A 23,287-nucleotide genomic window follows, 5' to 3' on the forward strand; every position below is an offset into this window, starting at 1 on the left:
TCTCCTTGCTTCCCTCCACTGCCAAGCTTCTTAAAAGAGTCACCTCAACATCCTCTCTTCTCTTCCTCACGGCCCACCCATTTCTCAAGCCTTTTCCACTGAGACTTCACTTACTGTTTATAAAATGTGAACCTCCTAATTGTGAAATCCAATAGATGCTTTTCAGTCTTTATTTCCCTTGATATTTGTCACTTATTACCGGCATTCAAGCCCTTCTGCCCTGAGACTTCCTCTCTACTGACTTCCATAACAACATATATCTCTCATGTTATCACTTTGAAAACTTCTCCTCAACCTTTCCTTAGCAACGGTTCCTACTCCATTCCTTAAATGTCTGTGTCCCCAGGTCTCTGTCCTCACTCTCTTTTCTGAGTGATGTCATTCATTCCCACGGTTCAACTATCACATACAAACCATATCTTAGGGCTTCACTGGATAGCAACACCTAGATATTCCCAAAAGAAAGTCTTCCTTATCAATCTCCAATTTATTTCTCCCCCTAGATTTTCTAACTTGGTTCATTCAGTCTTCTTATCACCATGTGACCAAGACCAAACTAGGTAGCTATCATTGACGCCTAAAATTTTCTACTTGATTACAAAGAATGACTCCTACAATTATCTGCTAGCATCACACATTATACAATTTTGGAAGGCTGCATTCATTTTACATGATATTTGGTCTTTAGACCTTATACTTTTAGCATTTAACTTGAAATCACCTTTTTAATGAAAACTTTTGACAAAGCATTTCAAATATTACTTGTAGGAAGTTATGGCTTTAGTGTGGTCAACCTGAGAGAGGAACAGCTTATTTCATTGGGGTAAAAAAGAGGAAAATGTCTTTTATTCTCTGATTTTCATGGCAGGGATTGGGTATTGTCTGTGTTTCCTGCCAGCTGCCCATCTGCACTGAACTTCTAAGGCTCTGCTAAGCTTTAGCCTACTTAGGATGACTCATTTTCTCCTTAAAATAATATAGAGAGATTTTCTCCCTGAAACAGTATAGATATATTTTTCTCTGCAAGTCTGTGGTTCAGCCTGCTTACTGTTTTCTGAATCTTTGCTAATACTTCCCTAGATATGACAATCAAAAAGGGCTAGGGAAACGGAATGCTATGAAAGACTTTACCATATTTACCTTCTAATTCTTTTGTTATCATCAGGCATGTCAATATCTGGGCCGAGTTGGTAATGAAGCAGTTCAGTACCAAAGAGATCATATTCCAAGTAGCAGCCAAGTTGAGCAAACTCCAAGAGCTCCTTCTTATCAAGTATAGTCCTAGAAACAATACGACAGGTAAATTGTTATTATGAAGAGCCCATTTTCCACACGTACATACTAGAAGTTTTAAGCACACTGTGTACAAGAACATAGTTGAAGTCAAGCAACAGAAACTTCTGAAATGGCTCTTAAGGATGTGAGTATAAAACAGTAAGTTCAATTTGTTACTAGAAATAAAAGAACTTACTTATCTAAAAGGGAGTTTTCCCCTCTAAAGTACTTGGGTACTACAGACTTCGTTTAATGATGCTTCCATTATTCCAAAGCAAGTTTGGAATTCTCCCTCAGAACTGTGTTCAGAATATGCCCCCACACTATTCTGAGAATCCTTAATGGGGTAAATTTTCATCCTCTAAGGACTGCTATGAACTGTGAAAACTATCAAAGGAAATCTGGCCTCAGGGCTGGTGAATTAGGTGAGTAATGCTAATCTGGGTAACACATGAGGCTTTGCCTTATGGTAGGAGGGTGACTTTCTTGTGAAGATTGTAAAGTGGTTCTAAAATTAATTCTAAAGCCTTTAAAGAATATCATTCCAACATTTTCTTTAAGGCACAATACTCGTACAGATATTTATGTTCTGGAGTGCTTATTTTTTAAATAAAATTTATTATTTTATGATAAATTTTATGGATATCTTCTCATTTCAATAGATATCATATAAAGAATATAACTATTTTAGGATGTAAGATTATGTAAATGAAAGGGAAAGGAGAGAAATGTAAGACAAGTACAGGCTACAGACAAGAGTAGAGTACAGAGCAAGAGTAGATTATCTCAAGAAATTTGCATTATAACAAGTAAAAAGAGATGCACTAAGGTAACCCCAAAATACCACTGTAGGGATCCAATCACACAGAGAGCTAAGAAGGAATAAAAACATCCTAGGCAGAAGACAATACGGGAAAAAAAAGTGAAGGAAAAATATACCCCATTAGACATTTCATGAAGGGAAGGAAGACACTGCATGAAGGGAATGAAGGAAAAATATACCCCATTAGACACTGCATGAAAGGAATGAAGGACCTAGAGAAATATAAGGGATCGTTTGGGATGGAAATTGTCCTGGAGATGAGTTGAGAACATTAGACAGTCATTGTCTTATTGGCTTTTTATCCATGCTGATATTTCTATTACTTTGGCAACTCCACGATGTGAGGATTAAAGCACTATTTTGTGGCAGGGTGCAGTGGCTCAATCCCAGCAGTTTGTGAGGCCGAGGTAGGTGGATCACTTGAGGTCAGGTGTTCCAGACCAGTCTAGCCAACATGATGAAACCACGTCTCTACTAAAAATACAAAAATGGCCGGGTGTGGTGGCTCACACCTGTAATCCCAGCACTTTGGGAGGCCGAGGTGGGTGGATCACCTGAGGGCAGGAGTTCAAGACCAGCTTGGCCAACATGGAGAAACCCCATCTCTACTAAAAATACTAAAAATTAGCTGGGCATAGTGGTGGGTGCCTGTAATCCCAGCTACTTGGGAGGCTGAGGCAGGAGAATTGCTTGAACCCGGGAGTCGGAGGTTGCAGTGAGCTGAGATCACACTATTGCACTCAAGCCTGGGCAACAGAGTGAGACTCCGTCTCAAAATACAAAAAAAAAAAAAAAAAAAATTAGCTGGGGGTGGTGGCAGGCACCTGTAATCCCAGCTACTCGGGTGGCTGAGGCATGAGAATCGCTTGAAACCGGGAGGTGGAGGTTGCATTGAGCTGAGATCGTGCCATTGCATTCCAGCCTGGGTGACAGAGCGAGATTCCATCTCAAAAAACAAAAAGCACTAATATGTGGCTGGGCGTGGTGGCTCACGTCTGTAATCCTAGCACTTTGAGAGGCCAAGGTGGGTGGATCATTTGAGGCCAGGAGTTTGAGACCAGCCTGGACAACATGGTGAAAACCCATCTCTACTAAAAATACAAAAAAAAAAAAAAAAAAAAAAAAAGAAAAAGAAAAAGAAAAAAAAAGCACTATTATGTGTTCATGAATCTACTTCTAAGAGGTCAGAAGTATTTTCAGAGCTTTTTTTTTTTTTTTTTTTTTTTGAGACGGAGTCTCCCTCTGTCGCCCAGGCTGGAGTGCAGTGGCATGATCTCGGCTCACTGCAACCTCCACCTCTTGGGTTCAAGCGATTCTCTTGCTTCAGCCTCCCGAGTCGCTGGGACTACAGGCGTGTGCCACCACTCCTGGCTAATTTTTGTAGTTTTAGTAAAGACGGGGTTTTGCCATGTTGGCCAGGCTGGTCTCGAATGCCTGACCTCAGGTGATCCACCTGTCTCAGCCTCCCAAAGTCCTGGGATTACAGGCGTGAGCCACCGTACCTGGTCAAAGCTTTTCTTATAAACCATAGGAGAACCAATTAAGCCTCCATGTGCCACGGGTGTGGGAAATTTCTCCTTTCCTGTGAGATTCCTGGGAGTTGACTACTGACTTTCATTCTGAGCTATCATACCCTGGCTGGCTCCTTTTCATTTTATTCACCAATTTAGCATAACTTAGAGTTCACGATGTTGTTTTAGGCAGGGAGGCTAAAAAATCTTTCCTTTATACTATAAAATGTACATTAGTTCTGTGCTATCTTCTATTAATACTACTCATTTTCCATCTTCTTACCATGGAGACCATCTTTTGCTTCCAAAATTACTAGGCTGAAAGAATATGTGTTTTTCTATAGAAAACATATTCTGTTTTCCCCAAAGAACCACACTTGAAAAAAACAAAATATACACAATTAAAGTAATGTAAGCGGGAAGAGGTAAGTTTAGTATTTTTCCGTCTGAGTAAATTCAGTGTGTTAATTATCCAATATGGGCAGGGTACTGGGGGAGGGGAGGAGTCAGCAGGGAAATGGAGCCACCAATTACAGGTTGGATCATACTCTTATTTCTGCTCCTAATGTCTTTTTCTTTCCTTTGGCCCAATGCCTTGAGAATAACTTTTCCAAATTTTCAGTGCTATATCAAGGCACATACTTAGTGAAAAGTCCGTGGTAAATGTAAAGCCTTAGAAAACTCTTTAGCCTTAGCTCCAATTGAAAACAAAAAGTAAAGTCACTTAGCATCATTATCATCATGCTGACAATTATGAGAACTTATTATGTGTCTGACATTGTGTGAAGTGCATCACATGTATTATCTCATTTAATACTCTCCATGATCCCAGCAGCTCTCAATTGTAAAGACTGAGAAACTGGGACTTGATTAGATACTCACTCAAGGTGATGTGCTAGAATTTAAATTCATCTCAAAGTTAGAACTTACGCTGTTAACCACCATACTGTATGGCTTCTCCTATTGCTAAATATTGTTTTTTACTCAAAGGACATTTTCCAGAATTACAATGACTGAATGTGCACAGAGTGTGCTTTAATTTTGAATTTGAAATTTCTTCCCCATGGTACCCTCAAACTGCACTTGAAAAATGGAGAATTTACCATCAAAGGGTAGTGTCGGGGGAAGAAAGTGAAAATCCCAGAAAGGTAAGAAAGGATTCACTTGTGGAGATTTTTAATTGCTAAGTCAGAGGGTAACTACATAGAGTAAGCAGGATTAAATCTTTACAGTTATTTTAGACAATTTGAATGACATGATCAAAGACAAAGGAACTATGGTAATCATGACAACTGCTTACTTTCTTACTATGGGGTGTGTGTGTGTGTGCACATGTGTTTGTAGTTATTCATTTTTTTAACTGACATATAGTGATATGACCCCCTCTGGATAACTAAACACTAGTGTGAAGTCAACTAAGAAATGAATATTACAAATATTGGCTGAGCATGGGGGCTCACACCTGTAATCCCAGCACTTTGGGAGGCCGAGGCAGGTGGATCACTTGAGGTCAGGAGTTCAAGACCAGCCTGGCCAACATGGTGAAACTCTGTCTCTACTAAAAATACAAAAATTAGCCAGACATGGGGGCTCACATCTGTAATCCCAGCTACTTGGGAGGCTGAGATAGGAGAATTGCTTGAACCTGGGAGGTGAAGGTTGCAGTGAGCCAAGCTCGCACTACTGCACTCCAGCCTGGGTGACAGAGGGAGGCTCTGTCTCAACAACAACAACAACAACAACAACAACAAAGAAAGAAAAAAGAAACGAATATTTCAAATATTAAGGGGCACAGACGCAACTTCTATCACCAGATCAGACGTCTCTCCTGAAGCCAGACCTGAAATCCAACTGCCCACTTGCCATCTCTACTTGGATGCCTAATAGCGACTTCAACCTTCACATGTCCCAAACTGGACCTTTCTTCTACCCTCCAAATTGGCTGCTCTAACACCCTTCCCTATCTCTGTTGACAACAACTCCATTCTAGCTGCTCAGGCCAAAAACCTCAATCATTCTTGACTGCTTTCTTCCCTTGACATTCTATATTTTACCTATTAGGATAGCATTTTGGCTCAACCTTCAAAATACAACCAGAATCCAGACCCACCATCACCTCCCATACTACCCTCCAGACCCAAATCACCCTCGTCCCTTGCAGGAACACTGCAATAGATACCAAATTGTTCTCTCAGCTTTTACCTTGGCTCTATTATGGTCTATTCTACATACTGCAATTAAAGTGCCACCTCCACATCTAAGTCAGACTAGGTCTCTCCCCTGCTCAGAACCCACCAATGGCTATTTCTCTCAAAAGTAAAAGCCAAGGCCTTACGGTGGCCCATGAGACATTGTGTGATCTCTGTCCACGTGGTCTTGCAAAAGCCTCATCTAAAAGAGGAATGGGGGCCAGGCGTGGTGGCTCACACTTGTAATCCCAGCACTTTGAGAGGCAGGTGGATCACTTGAGGTCAGGAGTTCAAGAACAGCCTGGCCAACATGGTGAAACCCTGACTCTACTAAAAATACAAAAATTAACTGGGTGTGGTGGCGTTCGCCTGCAGTCCCAGCTACTCAGGAGGATGAAGCAGGAGAATTGAGTGCACCTGGAAGGCAGAGGATGCAGTGAGCCGAGATCGTGCCACTGTACTCCAGCTTGGGTGACAGAGTGAGACTGTGTCTCAAAAAATAAAAATAAAAAAAAAATACAACAGGAATGGGGAGATGGCAGGCATGGTGGCTCACGCCTGTGGTCCCAGCTACTTGCAAGGCTGAGTGAGGAGGATTGCTTGAGCCCAAGAGTTCAAGGTTGCAGTGACCTACGATCACACCATTATACTCCAGCTTGGGTGACAGAGGGAGCCCCTGACTCTAAAAAAAAGAAATATAAACAAATAAAAAATAAAAGATGAATGGGGACTGTAGGGACTTAATTCTCCAGATGCAATGAAATATAAACGTTACCTACGTTATAAATGTTAACTGAAGAATCTCACAATAAGCAGAGACGTCTTTCTGGAGGAAGACTAACACTGTTCAATAAGATTCATCCACACATGTAAGCTTCAAAAGTAACCGCTGGCCGGGCACATTGGCTCACTCCTGTAATCCCAGCACTTTGGGAAGCCAAGGTGGAAGGATCCCTTGAGCTCGGCAGTTTGAGACTAGCCTTGGAAACAAAGCAAGACCCTGTCTCTACAACAAAACTTTAAAAATTAGCAGGGCATGGTGGTGTGTGCCTGTGGTCCCAGTTGCTCAGGAGGCTGAGGTGGGAGGATCATTTGAGCCCAGGAGTTTGAGGCTGCAGTGAGCTATGGTCGCACTGCTGCACTCCAGCCTGGGTGACAGAGCGAGACCTTGTCTCAAAAAAAAAAAAAAAAAAAGTAATCCCTGTGAATTCTTCTCTGCTCAAAAAGCTTATATAAAGGGGTGTGACCTTGGGGAAGCTGGTTCCCCTGTAAAAATGCTCTTAAAAATTTCACGGTCACATGCGATGGGAGATTGCTTCGGAAGGGAAGCAATTAGGCTGATATTTTAGACATCAGGAAAATGCAGTTGAAAAAGAGGGGCAAGGCCAGATGCAGTGAGTGGCTCATGCCTGTAATCCCAGCACTTTGGGAGGCCGAGCCTCTGGCAGGGTTGCTTGAGCCCAGGAGTTTGAGACCAAACACAGAGAGACTCTGCCTCTATAATATAAATAAATAAATAAATAAATAGAAAAAGAGGGGAAGAGAAATTTGCTGTCATTAAAAAAACAAGACTTACATATATATGCAGGTTTTTTTTCTGATTTTTTAACTGACATTTATTGATATGACCTCCTCTGGGTAACTAAATATTAATGTGAAGGCAATTAAGAAATGAATTCAGCTGCACACAGTGGCTCATGCCTGTAATCCCAGCACTTTGGGAGGCTGAGGTGGAGGGGTCACTTGAGCTCATGAATTCCAGACCAGCCTGGGCAACATGGCAAAACCCCATCTCTAACAAAAATACAAAAAATCAACCAGGTGAGGGTGGTACACGCCCGGGGTCCCAGCTACTCGGGAGACTGAGGTGGGAGGACTGTTGGAGCCCGGGAAGTCGAGGCTGCAGTGAGTCACGATCAAGCCACTGCACTCCAGCCTAGGTGACAGAGCAAGTGAGACCCTGTCTCCAAAAAATAAATACATAAATAAATAAATAAAATAATTAAATTAAAAAAAGGGAATGAATTCATTTAAATTTTTCTTACTGACAAAGCAAACCGAGTGCAAAATTCAGGGGAAGAAAATAGTGTGAGTGATCACACATGGTTTTCAAAGGAAAGTCCTGAAAATAAGTAGAATGTGGTATGAGATCTTAATAAGGGGTGGGATGGGAAATAAGAAAATCAACACCTGATAGTCATCAGGTATTTAATATGACCCCAGCTTGCTTAATCCTTACAGAAGCTCTATCAGGAAGGTGTGACTGTCCCCATCTTACAGATGAGGACTTCAAGTCTCAGAAAAGATAAACTCAGGTCTCAACCTGAAGAGCTTCAAAGAAACCCAAACTGCTTTTGTGTTCAGAGGCCATGTACTTAGACCAGGCTGCCCCTCCAGGGGTGAGAACACCCAGGCACCACGGCAACTCTGTACCTCCTCCAAGGCACTCACACTACGGAGACATACTCACCATCGCAGTGACATCTAGGAACAAGCACCTTGCGCCGTGAACTAGCTAACAAGGTGACTTACCTATGTGAAACTGACATTCAGCTGGATGGCTTCCAGGGACTGCCAAAGCGCTACTGAAGTTGCATTTATGCAAGTGACTTTCTTTTTCACTTGGAGAGGATTGACCCCAGATGTCAGTATATTACCATGGGAAAATGAACTCTGTGTGCCGTCCAGCAGATGAGGATTAAACAGAGGTCCTGTCCCTCCCAGTCATCAATGATATCATAGCACATCTTAGAAGAGTGGAGGTGCTAACCTCAGCCAATTTTCCTCATTCTGCATTCTATATCCATGAATACTTCTTGAGAGTTGTTTTTTATTTTATTTTTTTGAGACAGAGTCTCGCTCTGTCACACAGGCTGGAGTGCAGTGGCGCGATCTTGGCTCACTGCAGCTTCCATCTCCTGGGTTCAAGCGATTCTCCTGCCTCAGCCTCCCAAGTAGCTGGGATTACAAGTGCCCACCACCACACCTGGCTAATTTTGTATTTTTAGTAGAGACGGGGTTTCGCCATGTTGGCCAGGCTGGTCTCAAACTCCTGACCTCAGCTGATCCACCAGCTGATCTGCCTGCCTCAGCCTCCCAAAGTGCTGGGATTACAGGTGTGAGACACTGCGCCCGGCCATCCATGAATAATTCTATTCTTTCTTACTCCAATCTTTCCCAGCTTTTAAGGTGGGTGTTTTTCTCTTCTTCCCCTGAAGAGTCAGTGAAGTGATTGTGACACACAGAAGAGCTACTGCATTTCACACTGAAGAAAAGTCCCATCTTCAAGGTGGATGAAATGATTGCAATGTCATTTACAAAATATCCTGGGATTTCCCAGAAGGAAGATCAGATTTTTGCATCAAGTATTGTTCATGTCATTCATATGGTATCATTTTTTCTGCTGCATATTTTATACTTTTGCTCAACTCATAAGTAACTTTTCTGTGTATAAAAAACAGGCATAAATTTAGGGAAAATATATTGCCATCAGCTAAAAAAGAAAAAAAAAGGTGTCCAAAGTGATTTGGCTCTTTATTGTCAGAATACAGTTATCATTTACCTAGTTTCTTAAGGCTGGTACTAGAATGCAAGACAGGTGATTCTATTTTCAACCCCCTTTTATATTCTAGATCTAATCCATATGCTGAGGGGTTTAGTTTAATGTCAAAATGCACTCTGTGTGGGAGAAAGGAAGTCTGCATGAAGTGATAATTTAGACAAGGGTCTGTGGGCTCCCTAGGTAGAAAGAACTAAGGAGCAAAGGAAAGAATTTGATCCGTGGGTAGGATCAAGATAACGAAAGCACCTACCATTTGTCTTGGGCTTTACAGTTTCAAATAACTCTCAGGTACATTATTTCATTTCACACATTGAAACACACCTTCATAAATTAATTCAGTGAACATCTACTATCAGCTATCTTGTGCTATTCTCTGTGTTAGGAATATAGATACGAATAAGAAATTTAAGATGCTGTCTCAAGGAAATTAAAGTCTGCTAAAGGAAGATATTTAAGCTAATAATTATAGTTAAATGTGCTAAAAACATTTAAGTACAAATAAATACAAAGTATTACAAAAGAAGAATGAAGCACTTAATTTTTTTCACTTGATTCACTTTGATTCATTTGAGTTGAGTTTTAAAGGACACTATTTAGACAAACGTTGATAGGGTTCAAGACGAACGACCCAGAGAGGCTGGGCATAGGGCTCATGCCCGTAATCCCAGCACTTTGGGAGGCCAAGTCGAGGGGATTACCGGAGGTTAGGAGTTTAAGACCAGCCTGGCCAACATGGTGAGACCTTGTCTCTACTAAAAATACAAAAATTAGCCAGGCGTGGTGGCAGGCGCCTATAATCCCAGCTACTTGGGAAGCTGAGGTAGGAGAATTGCTGGAACCCAGGAGGCAAAGGCTGCAGTGAGCCATCGTGCTACTGCACTCCAGCCTGGGTGACAGTGTGAGATTTCATCTCAAAAAAAAAAAAAAAAAAAATCCAGAGAATCACCTGCTGAGAGGCAAAAAGGGAGCTTGCTGTTCCTGAATGTAAGGGTGTAGTTTATCAGAGAAAGGGGAGAAGAGAGGGGAATCATCCATCCATCTATCCATCCATCCATTTAACAAGAAATTGTTGATCACCTACTTGCAATCAGCCATGAGCTGGGAAAGCAAACACAAATAACACCAGTCCCATCTTGGAAGAAGTTCAGTATCTACCACAGAAAAGAGACACGGAAACAAATACTTGCTGTACAGAATTTACCAAGTGTCATGGTAAGAGTGCTGCTAGGAACTAGGTTGGCAAAGAGAAGGAGATACCAAACAGTGGTTGGCTGGTTCTGGAAAAGCTTCATAGAGGAGAAAACCCCTGGTGAATTGCATTCTGAAGAAAGATTCTGCTAAATAGATAAGGGGAAATAGAACATTCATAGCAGAGAGAATAGCATGTGTGAGATGCATATAAGGACAACGAATACAGGGCACTCAAAGACATGGTCAATGAGGCTTTGGCCCAGAGACTGTGAGCATACTGGAAATAACGAGAGATAAGGTGGAGGGAGGCGAGGGAACCAGAAGACTAAGACCTTTGGATTTTGTGCCTGAGACAAAGGTGACCCATTGGAGGGTTTTAAGTCAGGATCAGGGATATAATCAGATTTGCCTTTGGAAAGATCTGGTGGATTGTGAAGGCTAGATCTGGGACCAAAACTAAGGGAGGGATTTGTGTTTGGAGACTTATAATAATTCAAATGATAAATGAGGGGCTGAATTCAGAGAACACCAGAGTGGATAGGAGAGCTTGTATTTGAAGGTCTTTAGGCTAACAGCTGGGTAACTATCGCTGCTATTAGCCAGATTACGGAGCACAGCAGCAAGAGTGAAGGATGAGGGATTGGCACCACAGGGACAGCCACGCAGGAGGAGAATCACAAGCCTGTCTTGCTTGGGCAACTGATTAGATGTTGTCACCATTAAATAACAAGAACAAGGAGCAGGTTGTGAAACTCACAATAGACTGGTGAAATAATTATGTCACATATTAATGTCACTGCACAAAGAAAGAAATGAAAACATGGGTCTTCTTTAAAGTGATCAACAATGCAGGTATTCCAACTCCTAATCTAGTGCCCTTTCCATTGTGCTGAGCTTTGATTTAACTGTAACTCATCAGCCATTTGACTCTGTGAATTCCTTGGGCAAGTGGTGGGCCTGTGAGGGCAGCTCTATGTGGCTCATGGAGCTAGCTCAGGCCCTGACATCGGAATTTATGCATCATAAATTGCATTCCCTGATAAAACTTACAGACTTGATCAAGTATGTTTTAAAAATTGGCATGAAAATAAAATAACAACAGAATGCTTATATATACAACTGATTTATTGAAAAAATTGTTGAATTTCAGTGACTGATCATTAAAAATTGTTTACCAAAAAAGTAATTCCAGGCTGGGCGCGGTGGCTCACGCCTATGATCCCAGCACTTTGGGAGGCTGAGGTGGGTGGATCACTTGAGGTGGAGAGTTTGAGACCAGCCTGGCCAACGTGGCAAAACCTCATCTCTACTAAAAATACAAAATTGGCTGAGCTATCGTGATAGTGCACGCTTCTAATCTCAGCTACTTAGGAGGCTGAGGCACAAGAATCACTTGAACCTGGGAGGTGGAGGTTGCAGTGAGCTGAGATTGCGCCACTGCACTCCAGCCTGGATAACAGAGCAAGACACTGTCTCGAAAAAAAAAAAAAAAAGTAATTCCAAAAAATCTTTGTCCTCCTCCCCCTTGAGTTTATCAATTTAGAACCAATGAATATTTGTACAACTATATGGAATTCTTAATTTTTTAAAATTTTTCAACAACTACTTAAAATAATTACTAAACTCAGCTAGACTTATACACTTAATAACCTAAAATTAATTTTAAAATGTTTATAATGCAATATTTAAAAAAAGCAAACTACTATAATCGAGTGATTATAACCTAATTTACTATACTCTGATTTGATATTAACATAATTTTAAAACATTATTCATGTATATTCTTACACTGCTAATGACAGCTCCACTGCAACTATGAGATCTGAGAAATTCTTAATTGATGGGATTTAACTGATCTCAATTAATTAAAAATAAATTTAAATGTCAAAAATAGAAAGTAAGTAGAGATGATGTAAGTTTTTAATGTGTGATCTAAACATTGCCTATGATTAAAAATACATAATTTGCTACTTCCACTAACAATTTGCCAAGAATTTTACTTTGATCCAGACTCAAGCCATAAATGAGAGTGGTACGTTTGCATTAATATACTAGTTTATGCCCAAATACGTAGGTATTTTAAAGATTTATTTTTTATGGGATTCTTTTTGCATGAAGGCATGACTTTTATTGAATAATATTTTTGATATTGGAGAATAATTGGGAATGAAAAATAAAAAAAATTCAGTTTGATATTATCTGTATTTTAACAAGCATCTCCCCCACCACTTTATTCAGTTCTCTGACTGCTTGGGTCGTTAAAGAAATGTTTAATGACATCATAGGAAGGAATGACGTCACCCTTTCAATATTATGACTTAAGTGTAGGCTTAAGCAAAAGGAACAGATGGCTGCAAGAGAGAAAAACCCTTGTTTAAATTAGACTAAACCCAGAAGTTGGCTCCAAATTACAAAGTGTAATTAAAACTTTATTTTAGAATGCATTTCACAGTTTATACATCCCAGGAAGAGCTTTTTACCATATGAACTCTTCAGCTACCAGATAGCACAAGAGAGGTTGCGTTTTTCATGTAAGGCAATACACGGTTCAGGGAATGATGGTATTGAGGAGAGTGAAGATAAATCTCATAGACATGGCAATCCTATTTGTTAAAATGTCACATTTCATGGGAATGGTGTCAGAGTCATGAAAAATTGCTTTAGAAAAAAAATTACTCGTGGAAGGCTTTGGTGGGTAGAATGTACTGGATAGAGCACATGGCCAGCGTTTCCCTTTCATCAGGAAGGCAAGTCTGCCCAAAATAGTATAATTTGGGATACTCCACAATTAGTTATTAATTATCACCATAACTTTATTGCATTTTATTTGGCACAATTATTTATGAATATAAAGAATTTTGGTGCATTTTACTTTGTCAAATATTTGCCTGGATTTCTTTCTCATCCCTTTTCTTTCTTTCTCTCCTTTCTTTCTCCCTCCCTTCCCTTCCTTCCTTTCTGCCTCCCTCCCTCCCCCTTTCCCTTTCTTCCTTCCATAGGTTATACATGTTGAGAGAAAATACAAAGTAAGCAATAATTAGGACAGAGGTGGGGAAAATTTGCATAACACTTTAGAGTTAAAAATAATTTTTCTGGCTGGCTCAGTGGCTCACACCTGTAACCCCAGCATTTTGGGAGGCCGAGGCAGGAGGATCACTTGAGGCAGGAGTTCAAAATTAACTTGGGAAACATAGAAAGTCCCCATCTCTTTTATTCTTAAAAATTAAAAAAAAATTGTTTTTAAGAATAAAAGAAACTCAGTGCCATATTCATAGGATTCTAGATGTTACAAATACATGCACATAGCATTCCAATTGTTCTTAAACACCACTGTATTACTTAACTATATCAATATGTTTTGCTCAATTTCAGTTTGTTAAACATTTGCTTGGAATTGTTTTTGAATGACTTCCCATTAATTCACGAATATTCACAGGGATTAAATGTAAGTTCCAAGGAAACCACGTAATTATTTTTTGTGGCTTATCACAGAAAACCTTAAGGTTAAAAATCACCGTAATTATAATTAAATAATGACTTTGAAGGCAGAGAGTGGGTTGTTCTTCAGGCTACAGCCCAGCGTCTGGTATATGGTAATTAGACATGCAAGTATTTGTGGAATGAATGAATGATGTGATATTCCACTCTCATATTTCATCTAATTAAGAGCACGAAAAAAATATCAAAATTATAGCTTTCCAAGAGTTTGGCCAATTTGGCATGAATGATCAGAGGCAAAGGGAGTAAAATGCGCTGTTGGCCAGTTCCCTAAATGTTTCCCTCTTGTTGTCTTTCAGAAACCCTTAGGTCAACTCCTCTACCTTCCTCAGCTAGGAATTTTCAAAGACAATGATGCGCTATTTTCCTTCACTTAATTATCATTGTGCCCTTAATCAAACCCTAGGCCCTGTATTTCTATCAAAGCCCTTTGGCTTGTTGAATAGATAACCAAGTAGAAAAAAGATTCAGGCACACAGCACCTGTCTGTTGCCCCTCCAGGGGGCTCAAATATTTAATCAGTAAATAGTTGCTACCCAAATACCTGCCAGCCATGCTGTTTTACTCAGCTTTCATTGGCAAAGAATTTTGTTGTCATAAAAATACCTACAGCTACTCTGATAGTCCATTAAGGATAAAATCTTGAAGATGAATGGCAAAAAGGATATATGTGGGGTGTTTTTTTTTTCAACCGCATCTAGCCTGTATTAGATCGGAGGCCAAGGCAGTGCTATCATTACATGTCACCTGGACACGTGGGTAGAGTTTTAACAGGTAGTAAAATTATAGTAAGTGATTGAAAGGCAGAAAGCCTTCATAGATTAAGACCAAGCAGTAACACTTAAGTGCCAGGTGCTCTTTTCCAATAAATGTTGACTTTGGGTGGCTGTAACCATCAAGGGCAGCCCCCCGCAATGTTCCCTAGGGTTAAATTCACAGCAGCCAACAGGCCCATGTTTCTTAAAGGGAGCAGATGGTTAGGGGACGGCCTAGACACTGATGCAGATTTATCTTGTCAAGCTGTTATCTCTTAGTAAATGACCTTAAGCAGGTCACCAATGGTCACATGACAACAATGTAGTTCAGAGGTCTCCTAAGGTGATGGCCATTCATTAACTCTTCCCTCTCAGGGTCCCAAATGCCCCTTTTGGATAGCCATGTAGCAATTTGTTGTTGTTGTCGCAATGTGTGTATGTGTGTGTATGTGCACCCACACAAATTCATGAATCGTAATGAAGATTGTATATCTTCAAAAATATTTACCTGCTTCAATGTGATTGGGGGCATACTGTAATATTTTATTTTTCTATACTCAAATGATGGAAATACCACTTTAAAGGGGAAAAATAAACTGATCATGGGTAGGTAAGACTGAGGGTCAGTCCAATTGGAGAGTCCCAGCATTCTGGAGGCAGCTATGAAGCAGAGCCACCGCCTGATTATCTTCCAATCACAGGGTAGCTTCAGAGCCTTTTTTTTGGTTTTTAATGTCTGAAAAGGCATGGTGGGGGAAATGAAATGATTTGCCATTTTGTCTTGGTTTTTCTTTTTTGGAGGCGTTGGTTTGGGGATGCAGGTCTGTTTTGTGAGGCTTCTGTGCATTTCGTTGCATGAAATACATGCCCTTTGTGATTTGTCCCCATTACAGAAAGCTGAAGTCCTTGGCCTTTCAGTATGGCTCAGATTGTATGCACAGCCCTGCAGACCTCAGAGAGTCTGTGAGAGGCTGACCCAGTCAAACTTCAGCATGGCCACTGTCTTGCTGTGAACAGCCACTTCAAAGAGCTAACAATGCCTGCATCTGCCTCCCTGATTATTTTTTTCTGTTACTTTATTCGGTATGCTTTTCCGAATGCACTGCTTTTTCTAAAGCCATGTTCCCTAGCTGCCTCCCTACTGAAATGCTCATACTTTCAGGTATGTCTTTTTCATGCACTGGAACCCTGCATAATCCATCAGGTACAGAATGGATGGCTGCTCTAGCGATGGTCTCAGAATTTTCTAGCATGTTCTCAGTTCGTCTGATGTCAGGTCAACCTTTCCATTTTGTTCTGAGCCATTCTAGAGAGATATATTGAAACTGCAGCCAAATGGAAATCTGGTAATGTATCTTTATTGTTTAACAGAAAAAAAATACATATGTGTGTGTATATACATAAATATATACATATGTGTATATATAGGTGTAGTGTATACATATATGTATATCACTAGGCAATAAAGAAAACATTTGCAATTTATATATTGTTTGATTTTATGAGCAGGGAGATACTACTGTGGTAGAAGTAAAGGTTTATTTCACATTTTCCAATGAAAGCTTGTTTTCCATTTGTGCCAAGCATAATTTTCTAACTTACATACATGTCTAACTGTAAATAGATGGAGATAGAAAGATTCTTCTTTACGAATCATCTTGAGCCAGTTTCAAGCAGTATGGCAGACTAGATGTTCACAGAAAACCTTTCCAGCAGAATGCATGTCAAATACTGCATTATATTGAAGAGAGGGAAAAAAAAACACCCTATTTTGAAATGCTTGGTTTAGCTGGTGGGAAAGTAACACTTACTTGCTCGGGGGACAGAGACAACAAGAGAGCTGAGAAAATGAGGAATAAGTTGAGACCTAGAGCTAGCATTTCCCTAAAAGGTATTAATGAGCCAAGTAAGAGAGAGCTTGGGCTTGAACTGAGTAGATCAGACTGGAGACATATAAAGGGATACTCCCTTTATATGGAAGGCAACACCCTTGAGGATAAAGTAGGTAAAAATTTGGCCCGCAAACAGTTTTTGGAGATTACAGATGGCCCCTGGCTAGTTCGCCTTAATGCTTTTTGGACTTTACAATGGCGTGTATGCAATACACATTCACTAGAAACCGTACTTCAAGTACCCAGAGAAACATTCTGTTTTCCACTTTCAGTACAGTATTCAATAAATTATATGAGCGATTCAACACCGTATTATAAAATAGGCTTTGCGTTAGATGATTCTGCAGAAGTATAGGCTAATGTAAGTGTTCTGAGCATGTTTAAGGTAGACTACGTTAAGCTGTGGTGTTCGGTAGGTTAGGTATATTAAATGCACTTTCAGCTTACAATATTTTTGACTTACAATGGGTTTACTGGAACATAACCCATCTTAAGTCGAGTGGTATATGCATATATCTTTCTCAGTCTTGTCTTCTAGTGAAAGGAAGGTAAGTTAAGAAAAAGTCTCCCTTGAGAATCCATAGCCCCATTCCTGCACTTGCTAAGCTGAGGGGTCAGAACTCATAGCACCTGTGTTGGTCTAAGTCTCTCAAGTCTAAAATTTAGTTTAAACAGTCACAAAAAGCTTTATGTGATTCCACCTAATTGAGGTACCTAGAGCAGTCAAATTCATAGAGATAGAAAGTAGAATAGCATTTGTCACAGGCCTTGGGGAGTGAATACACTCAACATTACTGAACTGTACATTTCAAAATGTTTAAAAGATAAATTTTATGTTATGCACATTTTACCACAATTAAAAAATTTAGTATAAATTGTCCCACGTAGGTAGTGCCACAACTGCCCACCAGAAATAAAAAATAACCAAAACAAAACAGGGGTAAGGGGAAACCAACCTAACGCTCATAATAATTTCCAAGAAGACTGATCTCACAACAAAAAGTTTTACTCTAAATTATAAGGAAATAACCTCATATAAATGACAGCCAGAAGAACTAGTAAATGATATCAGAGTAAAAAAAAGGCAGTAGAAATTAGATTTATCAATTACAAGTTATACATTGTATGTTTAATATTTTTTTAAAGGTTGAATTGAACCCATGTTGAAAGGAAAATAAATTATCAAAATTAAACAAGCAGATTTGAAAAGTAACCAACTAGAACTTAACAGGTAACAGAAAAACTATATAGCTCTCAATATTATAAACCAAATAGATTGGCTAAGCGACCAAATAGATTGGCTAAGCGACAGATTGATTCCACTGGAAAGAGAAGTAGTAAATAGGAAGATCGAACGGAAGAAATTATAGCTCAGTGATGCAAGTGGATGGAAATATGACAGAGATGTTAAGAAATACAGAGTATAGGTAAGAAAGTCCTACATATATCAAATTGGAGTTTGTGATACAGATGATAAACAACATGTGAGTGAAACAATATTTAAAGAGATAATGGCTGAGGCTTTTCAGAAACAATGAAAGATACATCCTTACATTCAGGAGTCCCAAGGAATGCCAAGCACGCAATTAAAAGAAATTTATGACCAGGTACAATGGCTTATGCCTATAGTCCCAGAACTTTGGCAGGCCAAGGTGAGTAACTTGCTTGAGCTCAGGAGTTTGAGACCAGCCTGGGCAACAGGGCAAGAACCCATCTCTACAAAAAATATAAAAATCAGCCAGGTGTGGAGGCATATGCCTGTAGTCCCAGCTTCTTGGGAGGCTGAGGTGGGAGGACCACCTGAACTTGGGAAGTTGAGGCTGCAGTGAGCCAAAATCATGCCACTGCACTCCAGCCTGGGCAATAGAGAGAGTCTCTCTCTCTCTCTCTCTCTTTCTCTCTCTCTCTATATATATATAAATTAGTAGAAATGCAGGATACTTGAACATGATAAACAATTATGTTCTAATAGACATACAGAACACTTATACTGTGTAATAACTGCAGAACACAATGCTTTTAAGAATCTAAAAAAATTTTATAAAATTTAAAAGTATTAGTGTAATACATTTTTGAAGGTATGACATACATCACAGTGTTTAAAAAGTATCATCCTTACTTAATAAATTTGCTACATATATCCCATATCATACAAGGCAACATTATAAAATACATTGTTTTAAATTCAAATTAAGCTGTCCAAGGTCTTACAACAATGAGAGTCAGAATTGAAAGTTCTCACTGGGTCCAAAGAGTCTAGTTTTCACATTCTGATGCAGTACCTCTGCGACCAGTATATAGAAGCACGCCTCTATTTTATCAGTGCAACCAGAAGATTCCTGAAGATACCCAAGTATGGATCTTGATACCAACCCGGTTGCCAGGAGAACTGCCTTTACCCTATTGTGCCTCAGTTTCCCCATTAATACTGACTTCTCTGTTCTGCTATAACTACAACTTGTTTATATTTCCTGCACATGATTTTACAATATTTTTTATTAAGTAGAAGAATTTTTTTTTTTCTTGAGACAGGGTCTTGCTCTGTTGCCTAGGCTGGAGTGTAGTGGTGTGATCATGGTTCACTGCAGCCTCAGAAGGACAGGCATTTTATCCATACATTTTGCAGGACTGTTAGTTTATTAAATAGCAATGTGTCTGGTCTGATAATCAGGATTCATCAATATGTTAATATGGCTTTACTCCAATAGGCAAGACAGAAGTAACTATAATATATTATTAGTCTCACTGGTGCTGTATTAATTCTGTAATAAATTCAATTTAAGGCTAATGAGTAGCCTTAGCAACACTGTTAGACGTGTTCATAAAATTAACAGCAGCTGACATTTCTTCATTTCGTCATTTATTTTACTGTCCCCTATGCATCTAAAATAATACGTAGGGATTAAATGGCGAACCCCAACAAGATAGGACCATATTCTAACTCTTGGAACCTCTGAAAGTGACATTATTTGGGGGAAAAGTTCTTTGCAGGTATAATTAAGTAAATGATCTGAGATGAGATTATTCTGGATTATCTGGACAGGCCATAAATCCAATGGTAACTGTTGTTGTAACAAACAGAGAAGAAGACATAGACAGTGAGGAAAAGGCTATGCAAAGACGGAGGCAAAAACTGTAGTTATGCAGCCACAAACCATGAAACAGCTCGATCTGAGGCTATGGAAGAAGCAAGGAAAGATTCTCCCTGCAGCCTTTGGAGGAAGCAGGGCTCTGACAATGTTTCATTTCAGACTTCTGGCTTCCAGAGCTTTGAGAGACTAAATTTCTGTTGTTTAGGGGCACCCAGTTTGTGATAACTTGTTACAGCAGCAATAGGAAACTAATGCATGATACTACCCAAAACATGTTATACTTATTATTTTTTATAATTGCATTTTCCAAAATTCAGATGATTCATATCACAAGTGACACAAATGTGAACATTTATATTTGCGATTTTCTTCTCTGGGTGAAACCAGTGACGTTCCCTCCCTTTATATGTGTGATAACTTTATTACTCCAACTACTGGTAAACATTGAGCAAGTGGAATTGGCAGCTACTTTGATAGCATCCCATGAGACAAAGAAATGAAGGAGACAGTGACACCTATTATGAGTTATAAAGGATTGAGTAAATTAAAGGAAATGACTTATGCAAAATACCTTATGCGAAATACCTAGGATACTATCTGACACAGAGGAGGGACACAAAAATGGCAGCATTGACTTTAATTAATGTCAGTTGTGAAACTTTATAAATACTACCTTCCATATAGTTAGTGGTTTTCTCTACGTGATTAGTATCGCATTGACTGATTACTGTAGATTCTTAATTTGATCATGCATTAATTATATGGCGGTTTGCATCCATTTGTAAGATAGCCTGCTTACCTATCCAGGTGCGACATGACTGTTTTGGAGATGTCTGCACCTGCTTCTTGCAATATTTGGATAATCCGAAATGGTGCCCTGGAGCTCCGTCCAGGATGGATAATAACAGGACAACCAAGCTGAGCCTGGGCATGAGCTGTGGCCTGGAGAACCTTTCTTTCACTCTCAGTCAAAGGCCAGGAGCAACCAATTTCTCCAATAACGCCACACTTGATACTGGTTCCATCAGCTCCATGGAGAATTTCATTCAGAAGGACATCGGTAAGCTAAGGAAGAGTGAGAAGGAACATATTTTATAGGTTGTGAAATTTATCAAAATAGATCCACCACAGTATGTGAATGAATTTATTTATTTAGTCATTCATTCTTTTAAAAATGTATTCAATATTTATCAGTTAATATTGGCCAAGGAAAAAGGCATTCTGCTGGCCAAATCACAAATCAACAAGTTGCACTAAATCCAAGATTAGATAATATCACACTGTGATTATTTAACAAGAAATGTATAGGTTTAGGAAGCTGGAGGGGGACAAAGTGACTTAATGAGAGTACATTCAGAGTGAAGCAAGAAAAATCTATAGCTTAACCTGGGGAGCAGCATCTAGAATATAGAAAGACCACCAATGAATTGAATCTATGTCCCGTGTATCAAGTCATTCTTTTTCTTTCTTCTTTGTTTTTTTTTTAAAGAAGCAGAGGTCTCACCATGTTACTCAGGCTGGACTTGAACTCCTGAGATCAAGTGATCCTCCCATCTCAGGCTCCCAAATAGCTAGTACTACAGGCTTGCATCACCACACAAGGCATCAAGAAATGCTTTAATTCTCTCCTATTTATTCAGTCTTTTATCATAGACAGCATAGAAAATTCACAGCACACTATACTACTATTACACTTTTTGGTTCATATGTATAGTTACCACTAAGAGTGGTTGGAAGAATATATAATCCTCATCATCAGCATAGTCTTTAAATAACATAAATACATTAAAAAAGTCCTGGTTGGAAAATAATGCAGAAAAAATTTTGAAATACAAAATATTCTAGAGAGTAAGTGATCTTTCGCAAAGACTGAGCTGACACCCTATGCCTGTCATGCAGGCAATGGAAGATGCATATGAATATATACATATATGTGTAAACATGTATAAATAGATACATGTGTGTTTAGAAAGAGAACACATACACATGCAAAAAAGGTTTTGCAGCTTATTCTTTTTGTCCCTAAACAATTTACTTCCTTCTGCCCATTCTTGTTTAAGACCATATTAGGACAAAACACAGGGGAATGAATTTTCTTCCACCTCTCCTGTTTTGTGAAAGGAGAGTGAAACATATTCACAAATGTGCCAAGTCTTTGCCTGCCAAGTTTCACCCTACAGTGAATCTTCATTGCTGGTTATTATAAAATCCAGGGTGAAAAAAAAATCGAGGTAGCATAACTGAAGATGGAAAAGTGAGGTTTACAAATAGACTGTGGTGCCAACACTGAGGACAGATACGATATACACAAATCTAACTATTACCACGTTGGATTTTCCAGTGACCAGTGCACTAAGATCTCTTTCCTTGACACTTATTATTATTATTTTCTTTTTTCTTTACCACAAGGCTTGCTTGCAAAATTGGCACTTTCTTTATGAAAGACAGTGCTACTAACTGGGGCCCCAACTGGCAGATGTCTTTGCTAGCTAGCAAATTTCTGTAGCATGCCCAGCTACCTCTGAACCCAGGGCATTTCCAAAGTTCTGGCTGTTCTGAATTTACGAACAAATATTGTCAAAGAACTTAGGCTTTTTACCTGCTCCACTGACATGGCCCTGGTCTCTGAGGAGTGGGTTGCATCCACATAAAACCCGGCTCCGGATATGATATGGACGCCAGTCTCTTCTGCAAGCCTCTTCAACGTCTGCGTGTCTCGGCCAATCCCAGCGGTTGTGTTTTCCACCAAAGCCCCTCCACCATTAGCTTTAAAATACAACAATTCTTCCTTTATGGCTTCTGTCTCCTGATTTAATTGAAGGTTTTCTTTATGGGAATAGGCGTTTTTCTGAATCCAATATAAATTCTTCATCACGATAGGTTCTTTGGAAATAGCTTCCTGGCACGGGTGAGGTGGACAGTAACAGCAGTCAAAGGTCATGGCCAAGTGTTCATGGGTCAGGGTGCGGCCCAGTTTGCTCGGCTCTAAAAGGCCCAAAACGGTTTGGACTTTTCCACTTAAGGAAGACATTTCTGATGGTCCCACCAAGAGATGTTCTAAAAAGAGGATTTTTTTTTCTAAAAACAAACAAACAACTACAATCAGAATATTTAACACACACATAAACTCTTGTCCGTAAGGGGTGGGAGGCTGTGAACATATACCCATGTAAGAAGGCAAATCAACAGAACTAGAGATACGATCTCACGATCCTGCCGACGTCAGAATCTATCCCCACTGCAGATCTAAGTGACATGCGTGGTGTTAATTGCCTCCCACCCCTTCCACTGGGAGTCCTCTGCCTGAGTTAGTCCTAACCTTATCTACTGGAAATATTCTTTGATATTCAGTTCACTTTTCTTTAACTTAATTGTATCTCCTAGTCATAGCTATGCATTCTTGGACAAATCAACAATAATTATAATTAAAAAAATTGTGGCGCAGCCAAGATGGCCGAATAAGAACAGCTCCGGTCTACAGCTCACAGTGTGAGCGATG

The 23,287-nt window shown here is 39.7% G+C and overlaps 1 protein-coding gene across 3 annotated transcripts in view; it reads right to left on the reverse strand.

Moving 5' to 3' along the window:
* Positions 1–23,287, reverse strand: part of PTER (phosphotriesterase related) — an 80,424-nt gene that overhangs the window by 7,405 nt on the left and 49,732 nt on the right. For 2 of the 3 annotated variants that reach the window (XM_003257680.4, XM_004089059.3), the window contains 3 exons: positions 22,388–22,866; positions 20,588–20,853; positions 1,141–1,281 (listed from right to left, as the gene is read on the reverse strand). In XM_003257680.4, the coding sequence (XP_003257728.1) occupies positions 1,141–1,281; positions 20,588–20,853; positions 22,388–22,819 (839 nt within the window). In that variant the 5' untranslated portion in view covers positions 22,820–22,866. Of the gene's footprint in view, positions 1–1,140; positions 1,282–20,587; positions 20,854–22,387; positions 22,867–23,287 lie in introns of those variants that run through there. The other variant, XM_030819248.1, reaches the window with a different exon arrangement.

Source organism: Nomascus leucogenys, chromosome 9 (genome assembly GCF_006542625.1).
Source record: "Nomascus leucogenys isolate Asia chromosome 9, Asia_NLE_v1, whole genome shotgun sequence".
Classification (NCBI taxonomy): domain Eukaryota; kingdom Metazoa; phylum Chordata; class Mammalia; order Primates; family Hylobatidae; genus Nomascus; species Nomascus leucogenys.